The sequence below is a fragment of the Nannospalax galili genome, unplaced genomic scaffold (assembly GCF_000622305.1).
Source record: "Nannospalax galili isolate Female #2095 unplaced genomic scaffold, S.galili_v1.0 scaffold212, whole genome shotgun sequence".
Classification (NCBI taxonomy): Eukaryota; Metazoa; Chordata; class Mammalia; order Rodentia; family Spalacidae; genus Nannospalax; species Nannospalax galili.
The window spans coordinates 2,196,953-2,206,230 of NW_008333884.1; the positions used below are offsets into that span (position 1 = coordinate 2,196,953).

Consider the following 9,278-nt stretch of genomic DNA (forward strand, 5'->3'; position numbering starts at 1 on the left):
TGGGTTCCCAGCACACACATGGCAGTAACAATTATCCGTAACTCCAGTTCCAGGGGATCCAAAACCTCATCTGACCTCCGTGGGCATTGCACGACACGGGTGCACTTACCTACATGCAGGCAATACACGCATAAACATAAAAAATAATAATAATAACTTAAAAAAGAAAAATCTCTGTATTCAAAGGGCTGACTTGGGCTATGTGGAGCTGCCGTATCTGTTGGCAAGAGCAGGTTGGGGCAGCCTAGGAATCTACCAAGTGGCTTTGGTGTTTTCTTTTGTCTGTTGCATTTAATTGTGAGAACATAAAAAGAAAAATACAGGAAAGGGCAGAAAATAATGTAATAAACACTAAGCAGCTACACCAGGAGACATTCCTCATCATGTATTTAAAGTAGAATGTAGGTCCTGCGTCCACTCCCCCAGCATGAGAGAGAGAGAGAGAGAGAGAGAGAGAGAGAGAGAGAGAGAGAGAGTCACAGAGGTGAATTGGAAGCATTACAGACAAAGGGGAGAGCCCTTGCACTCTCCTGCCTTCCAGTCTTCCTCCTCCTGCAGGAATCACTGCCATACATTTAATGTGTAACTTCATAAGCCATTTCCACATTTTCCTGCATTTATATGAACCCATGAATAATATATAGTTTTGCTTGGTGTATCTTTTAGAAACACACTTTAAATGCTGTCATGGCGTAGTATCATTTTCCCACTTGATTTTCTCACATATTTTCGAAATTTATCCCTGTTGATACTCACAGCTATTGCATTTCTTTTCAGGTCTAGAAAGTGTTTCATTGTTTGACTGTGGCAGTTGACTTCTCCACTCTACTACTGATGGACAGGGTGACTATGCCGTTGATTGAACTGCCCCACTGTTGACGGACAGTGGTTGTGTCCAGATTTACACAGACATGACTACTCATGTCTCTTGGCACAGCCTGAGCAGATTCTGGATCCAGTGGCCAAATTCAAGTTGGCCCAGGCTCATTCTTCTGACCTTGATTGAGTTTCTCAGAGCTTCGCCACCTAAACCTGCTGTTTCTTCCTCACCTTAGTTCTCTAAGCAAGGGAAAGCTTTGAGGGGTGGAAGCAGTGGGAGGAGAAGAGCGATGAGAAGAAGAGGCCTGGCTGTTGATTGAGCCAAGGCATTGGCTTGCAGTGTCATCCCTACCCCACTGCCCTTCACTTCTCATTTTCATTTTCATTCACATTTTATGACATCACTTCAAATCCAGACATCTATATCTCATTTTAACTGTATTCCTATCTTATTCATACAACTGTTTCCACTGTTCTGAGTCCTTTTGGTCTCTGTCCACGTGCACTCGTACTTACACACAGCTGTAATGCACACATAGCTCTGTATGCCCTGCGTTTTTCCCTTAGCAATATGCTGCAACCCTTTCTGCACTCTTTGTAGTGACCATTTTGACCATCTCACAATACTGTGCCCTGCAACACTTCCTGTCCTAGGAAACTGCTTTTCCTCCACCTCTCAACGATCTTTGGGGGTGGGGGGTGGGGGCTGGGAGCCCATTCGGATCTGCCTTCCAGATGCAGGCAGAGTTGGGTTGCTACCCAACCTGGCTCCTTCTTTTCCTCCCCAAGTACATGAACCATTTCAGCGTCTTTGCCCCAGCCACCCCTACCCCCAACCTCCACTCCCCACAAAACTATTTCCTTAGCAACAGAGAAATGAACAAACTGAACTGTGGGATGGTCTCTGGCATTGCTTTGAGATTGTTTTAAATACTGGTCTCCCTAAGATAAAGGGGCTTGGAGTTGGCTTCACAGGCCTCGTTCCTTCATCTCTGTGTTTTGAGGGAGAGGGACTCAGGCACTAATTAAGGCGTATCCCAGCTCCCCAGAACCAGAGGCTTAGGCTGAACCCTCTTTGGGAATGCCAAATATACGTTCAAGGTAAGCTTGGGATGGTGCAGTAAAAGAGCACTGACCTCACACTTAGCGGACATCACTGTTCCCAGGACCCTCCAGCATTGACCTCATATCTCCTGTTCTTTAGCTGAAGTTCTCCAGCCTGGCCTGAGGTTTCTGCTGCTGTACTAAAAGGCTTCTGTCCTCTGTACCTCTGCCTTCTTAGAAGCCATATCAGCGTTTCATTTTTTTAAAAATTGAAAGGATTTGGGCTGGGAGTGGTGGTACACGCCTTTGATCCCAGCACTTGGGAGGCAGAGGCAGGCAGATCTCTGTGAGTTCAAGGCCAGTGGTCTACATAGCCAGCTGGGGCTACAGGGAGACCCTTTCTCAAAAAGAAAAAAAAAAAAAAGAAAAGAAAAGAAAAATGAAAGGATTTATTTATCATTGCTAACACTTATGGAGCATTATAGTATCCCCAGTACTCACTTTTACATCCTTTTATTCTTCCCCATAATCAAATAAGATAGAAACTGACATCCCCATTTAGCAGCTGGAGAAATGAGACTCAAAAAAGTTAAGAGATTTTTTGGGTGTGATAGCCCATGCCTTTAATCCTAGCATGTAGGAGGCAGAAGCAGGTGGAGCTCTGTGAGATGGAGACCAGCCTGGTCTGCATAGCAAGTTCCAGGCAAGCTGGGGCTATAGGGAGACCCTGTCTCAAAATAAATAGATAGATAGATGATAGATAGATAGATAGATAGATAGATAGATAGATAGATAGATAGATAGATAAAATAAAAAATAAATTTAAGAGACTTGACTAGATCTTCCTTAGAACCCCAGAAATCTTATGTTTTCTGTAGTCATCCCAGCTGCTTAGCTGGGAAACAAAAGGTCTGGGCCAAGCAGTGATAAGCCATTCCTTTTGTTCCTACAAAGAGGCTCCTTAATAATGTGGAAGATATTTTCTGTTGAGTGCATTGATTAGAAATTTGCTGTTCCTCTCAGGGCTTTGTGGCACACTTTAATTCCAGCACTCAGGAGGCAGAGGCAGGTGGATCTCTGTGAGTTTAAGGCCAGCCTGGTCTACATAGTGAGTTTCAGGCCAGCTGGGGCTACAGGGAAAACCTGTCCCAAAAGAAAGGAGGAAAGAAAAGAAGGAGGGATGGAGAAAGGGAAGGAAGGAGAGAGGGAAGAACTTGCTATACCCTTTAAGTTTCCTATTGAGGCTTCTCCCTGTTTTCTCTTAAGTGGTGACTTTGGAAAGCCTGCTTCAGGAACTGTGTGCCTGGGAGGAGAGGAATGGGGTGGTGGTTCTCTCAGTCTCCTTTGTCACTGCTTTGGGGATGTAGGAAGAGATGGGAGAGGAACCCAGGTAGCTGAAGTCCCCACACCCTCCCTGGCCTCAACCAGGTGCTTAGAGAGTCCTTGGCAAAGGCATGTATCCCAGAGACAGAGCAGACTTTGTGACAGGCAGGCCAGCTTCCTGGCCAGCTGTGACTGGCTGGGTGATCTTGGGTGGACAATGGGAGGATAGTGGTGCTCCTCACAGTCTCCTGTTAGGATGACTGAGTAAGGTGGCAGTTACATTGTGCCAAGCACTAAGCACTCACTGCAGAGGCAAGCTCCTCCTCTCTTCACTAGTTCTCTGATTCAGCAGAAGAGGAAATTACACCCTTAGAATGCTCTAGAGTCAAAACAAAGGGAAAGTGAACATGGTTGGGCATAGATGTTTTTTATCAGCATGCAGAACCTGAGGGCATCTCTGATTCCAAGCTAACTGGATGTTTCATGCACCATAGTCATAGTTGTGACACTACCCTGACCACAGCTGTGTACTGCCTTGTCTTAGGTGCCTAAATATGAGCTTTGGTGAGGACTTTGTTTTCGCATAGCTGAGGGGAAGAGGTAGGGAGACTCCGGCTCAGGGGACCTTGGTAGAATCAGCCATGGACTTCTCAGCAGCTTGCCTGGGGCTCTGTGTCATTGTTTTGCTGTCCTGGTCCCCTCACAATTCCTTGGCCCATAGACTTGCCTTCTCCTCCCTCCCCCAAGCTCTATGCCTGTCTGTCCCCTACAAGACTACTCCACATCTTAAGTCCAGGCTACAAACAGGTCCACTGCTGTGTCTAATCATAGCAGTAGGTGGGCTCTAGTTTACCCAGTGCTCATAAATTGCCCAATTTCAGAAACATACCAGCTCGGATTAAAGAACTATACCAGAGCTTTTTAGGGATAGGGACTGTGGCAATGTGGAGTACTCATATGCCCCAGCCTGCCCCCTGTGGCCTTCAGCCCTGGCCCCCTTTGAGCCACTGGCTTAAGTCCTCTGTCTACTCCCCAGAGATGAGAGACACATCCCAGGAGTGCCCAGGCCTCAGGGAGAGGCAATGGTTAGGACAACTTCTCAGGACTCCTGTTTAGGGTTGAGCACCTCTTAAAAGCCAGCAAGGAGTGCTTGCTGCCTGTATCTGTGTGGCAATGGGAGTCCTCAGGAACTGAGTTCTGTCAAACTGTTCCCTGACACGTCCAGCCACTTCTAGTAGGTGTGAACATAATGGATGTTTATTCCTTTTGAAGAGAGGCCCACCACCGCGTGTCCACTGGGCCCACTGCCACGGTGGGTTACAAAGCACCAGGGCTATACTTCTGGTACCTGGCTGTCTCCCCCACAGAGAAGTAAAATGTCAGTGGAGCAAATTACTGACCGAATACTTCGGAACCTATAAATATTAAATTGCTCTGACTCTCATATAAAATTCAAGCTCTGGTTTGCCCCTGAGAAGGGGTGCTTGGAGAGCTGTAGGGGGGAGGGGACCAGCTTCCGGTGGAGGGACAAGTCTGCCCCAAAGAGCAGGGCAGAAACTGACTCTGTGGTTGTTAGGGGGTGGCCCTGGCCGGAAGAAAAGCAGTGGGAAGTGGGGTGGGTACAAAGAGCCAGGGATGGCAAGCTCAGCTGAAAACCAATTAGGGCTTTCTCTAAGTGTTGGGCTGGGGCTTTATATTTGGGGTGTATGTTGTTCACAGGAGAAGCTTTCTGTAACATTTCTTTCTCTAGTCCATGTACTGCTCCCTCTGGGGGCTGCCCCCCCCCTCAGCACGTATTGGAGCCTCCCCAGGCAGCAGGGCTAGGGGTAGAAACTGCAAAAGGCCTGCCTTTGGTTTGGCTGTCCTCAGCCTCCCTCACTTGTGCGGCAGCCAGTCAGTCCAGACTCCTCCCTCCCCTGCACCCATGCTTATCAGAGCTGTGTTCATTGATACTCATCGGGTGGGCCTCAGTGCCTGTGTGAGAGGATCTTTGCATGTTCTTTTGCCATTTCAGTTGGCGCTCGACTCCTTGCCAATGGAGAGGCCTACTGTATCTTTGGGGTCTCTTTAGGGTGTGCCCACCACTGACTGGCTGCTCCTGTCAAGACCCTATGCTCGGTTCTGTGTGTGTGTGATGCTGGGATTGAACCCTAAGCCTTGTGCATAGTAAGCGAGTGTTTGCCTCTGAAGCATTCCTCTGGCTCCTGAACTGTTCTTTAATGTGATACTCATTGCTGGTGATGGAGTAGGAAGGGTTGGAACTAGAGCCCCGTCACCATGTTGCCACTGAGAACAGTAAAGCCCAGACAGGCCAAGTGACTTCTTTCCAGTACTATGGGGTGGTTTCATGCAGACCTAGAGCAGTGCCTCAGCTAGTCAGCAGCAGTGCCCAATTTCAGCGTAGGGCTTTCCAGCTCCGGGCCTGGATTCTTACTGTGTGTGTGCACATGTCCTAGATCTGGTGCCTGTCTCAGTACAGCGGCCAACTGAGTGCTCTGTCTCTCTCCCAGGCATCCCCACACTCATCGTACTGGACCCACAGGGGGAGGTGATCACTCGGCAGGGCCGGGTGGAGGTGCTAAATGATGAGGACTGCAGGGAGTTCCCATGGCACCCGAAGCCCGTGCTGGAACTCTCTGACTCCAATGCTGTGCAGCTCAATGAAGGCCCCTGCCTCGTCCTTTTTGTAGGTATGGAGCTGGTGGGGGGTGGGGGGCGGGGACGACAGTGGGAGACAGTCCAGAATGGACCTCACTTGGGTAGTACTGTTCCTGCAGCCTCTTTCTGCCATGAACAGTGCTAAGCCTTTGTCTCCTCAGCAGCCTTGCTTTTGACCCCCAATGATTTATTCATGGCTATCCCCGTTCGGGGTTAGGGGGTGGTCTGGGAGCTGCTACTGCTCAGCTTTCCTGTTGTACTGCTCCTGCTGCCAGCTGGGCAAAATAGGTCAGGCCAGGAGGATGCCCCAGTCCCGCCCCCATGAACAGAGCTTTTGTTGGAAAGGAAGAGGGGGTTGCTTGCATAGCAGCTGCAGGGGGTAGGGCCCCCTCAGGCTAAGGCTCACCCAGGGCTGCTTCTGCCACTCTCCTGTGCTCCACGGGAGCTGGCCTCAGTCCACAGGGCAACCCTGACTCTCCCATTCTTAGAGGCTCTACCTCCTAGCCAGAGGGAAGACAGAAGGACATCTACCTGCAAGGGTCCCTGCACCCCAGTGGAATGACCTAAGGTTGTTTTTACAACCCTTGCCATGAGTCCCCTTTCTCTCTGCCTTGGGACTTGCTGGTCACCTCCAACTGAATTGTGTTAGGACAATGGTTGGAATAGACCATACCAGCTTCACTTGAGGGGCTGGGAGTATACTTAACACCTTGCTGCATTCTCTGAGCTCTGGTTTGCATCCCCACAATGGGACTGATAAGCTGACCCAAGGGAATGCTTAAGCAAACTAGGTCTGGTCATGGGTAGGAAGGCTAGCTATAGAGAGGCAGCCTTAGGGAGTCCTCAGCATGGTTTTTCCTGCCTGCTGCAGGTCCTCATGCCCATATCCTGGGGCCTGGTAGGAAATAGCTCTGAACTCACTCAGGGACAATTAGGAACCTGTTAGCCTTCTCCAGAAATGTGAAAAAGCAAGTTGGGTGGCATCACAAAGTGAATTAGATGGGGACCCCAAGTGTCCTGGCTTCTGTGTGTGTACTATGAGCCTCTCCGATGGTACAGTAGAATCTTTCTGTCCCTCTATCCTGCTTTTGCCACTTGGGGATGTTGCCCTGGCTCTTGGCCACAGGTTTCAGCAATCTGAGCCTTAGAACCCTGTGTGTGGCTACTCCTCTTGGTCCCTCTTCTCATGTGCACCCTACCAAACAGGTCTGGCTGCCAGTTCTGAAGGTGGCTTTATAGCAGCTATGGTTTCCCATCAAAGCTGCTCACAGGATCAGAGTCCTTACCCCTCACTGCCAGTTTTTCTGCCATTTCATTAGGAGCTGGAAGTCCCAAGTCATGGCTTCTCATTCTGTGATCAAGAGAAAAGCTACGAGGGACCTCAGGTCTTGGCATAGGGAAAAGCCTAGCTTGCAGGATGTGTTTGTGAAGAACTATATGACAAGGTGTCTGCTGGGGGATGTTGGCATTGCCCAGTGAGTTGAGTTGTGCCTGGTGAACCCAGTGCAGTTCAGGTCCAACACTGATCCATTGGGGGCATCACTATATGACAACACAGAGTTTGTCTTTTTTCCTCTCATCACCTATCACAGATTCTGAGGATGATGGAGAGTCTGAGGCAGCCAAACAGCTGATCCAGCCAATAGCTGAGAAAATCATTGCCAAGTATAAAGCCAAAGAAGAGGAGGCACCACTGTTATTCTTTGTGGCTGGGGAGGTGAGTGTGAGAGGGCTTGGCTCCTGGCAAGCCTGGCTCAGCTGGGGACTTTCAGGGCATAATCCTGTCTTCATGAGGTCTGAAGGGACTTCAGGGTCTACTGATTGTGCCACATACAAATATAGAAGGAAAGGCATATCCTTAGTTGGGGAAAACCATTTCCTACTCCTTGCTGCTTCCTCCTCCTTTCCTTCACACTTGGCAGCCTCAGAACAGTGAGAAGCCTCCCAGGGCTCCGGAGAGCAGAACAGGGCAGCCACCAAGAGCCATTATCCCCCCTCTCCTTCCCTTCACTGGTGCTGGGTCAGAATCAGCACAGTTGCTTTGCAGAGTGTCAGCTTGACTAGTCCCTCTGCGTCAGCCTGTATAATGGGCTTGGTCCTTTCAGGGATCCTGGCTTGGGGCACAGCTGAGACCTGCAGTCACCTGCACAGCCAAAGAAGCTTGGTGAGGTTGGAAATCACTGCCATTCCCCATCTTTTGCACCCAGGGTCTGGCCCTTGAAGGCCTCTGCTGAACCAGGCCAATCAGGAGACCTTTCCCAGGGTCAGAAGGCAGGTCCTTGGAGACTCCCTGTGCAGGTACATGACCACTCTGAGGCATGGAACCTGGATCCTGTAGACACCTGCATTCTGCAAGATGGTCTTGCTCAGTAGCACAGGTGCTCTTCTGGTTCCCTGCTAGGAGCCCCCTCTGTGTATGTTCACCTCCCTGCGGCCTGCATCAACAGACCCTATGAGGTGACCCCTCACCTCCCTGCACCAGTTGGTGCCTCCAGTTGGTCAGAGCCTCTCATTCCATGCTGTGTTTGGGTCCCAGTAGAAACAGGAAGATAGGCAGGGAAGACCAGACACCCTCAGCCACCTATTCATCATCTCAAAAACTGCCCCTGGCTGCCCTGCTGGGCCCCTCGCAGGCAGTTCCAGTCACTCTGCCCAGCCCAGGGGTGGAGGGGAACAAAGAGGGTTCACAGGCCCTGCCTAGGGGCTCAGAGGCACTGCACACAAAGCCCTATGAGCCTGTTCTGCATGTATTAAACTCTAACCCCTGGAGAATGTCTCCAAAGAAAAGATGGGTGCAGAAGAAAAAGGGCCAAGCTGGGGGCAGGGCAGGGATTCAGGAACACAACTGAAAAGGAGCTTTTACAGGTTTTCTGTATCGCAGCCACCCAGCCAAAAGCTTCACCTGCTTGCTCCTTGGTACTTCACCTCTGGCTGGGAACATACTCTGTCCTGTTTCATAGATGATGAAAGTGAGGCTCTAACAGGGCAAAGGACAGGCTCACTCCCAGGCAGGGCTGGTAGCAGTGGTGGCTGGTTTACTCACACAGCATCCCCTGACGTGCCTGGGCTCTATGATACCCCTTGCCAAGGTGACACAGAAAGTAGATAGCAGAGAAGAAACTGAAGCGAGGTCACTGTGACTCCAGGGGCAGAACCCTTCCTTTTTCTCTCTGTGATCTGGCAGGAGGAGGACAGGCATTCCATGGATCAGAAAGCTAGGCAAAGGCCCCTGTGCCATCCATTGCTCCAGGCCTAAATGTCATTTCACCCAGGCTCCAGTCTTGGTGGCTATCTTGGTCTAGTCCTCTGATCTTATGCTTTTGTTGTCTGGAAATTGTCTGGAAGGGGGGCAGACACAGGGATGAACATTTATTGACGAAGCCCAGCACTGTGGCCTACAGCTAAGGGAAACCACCTTTTTTTTTTTTTTTTTT

General features: G+C 50.0%; 1 protein-coding gene across 1 annotated transcript in view; it reads left to right on the forward strand.

Moving 5' to 3' along the window:
- Positions 1 to 8,012, forward strand: part of Nxn (nucleoredoxin) — a 155,812-nt gene extending 147,800 nt beyond the window's left edge. The window contains exons 6-8 of the mRNA XM_008828827.2: positions 5,697 to 5,876; positions 7,437 to 7,561; positions 7,950 to 8,012. Of these exons, the coding sequence (XP_008827049.1) occupies positions 5,697 to 5,876; positions 7,437 to 7,561; positions 7,950 to 8,012 (368 nt within the window). The remainder of the gene's footprint in view (positions 1 to 5,696; positions 5,877 to 7,436; positions 7,562 to 7,949) is intronic.
- Positions 8,013 to 9,278: the final 1,266 nt, after the last annotated feature.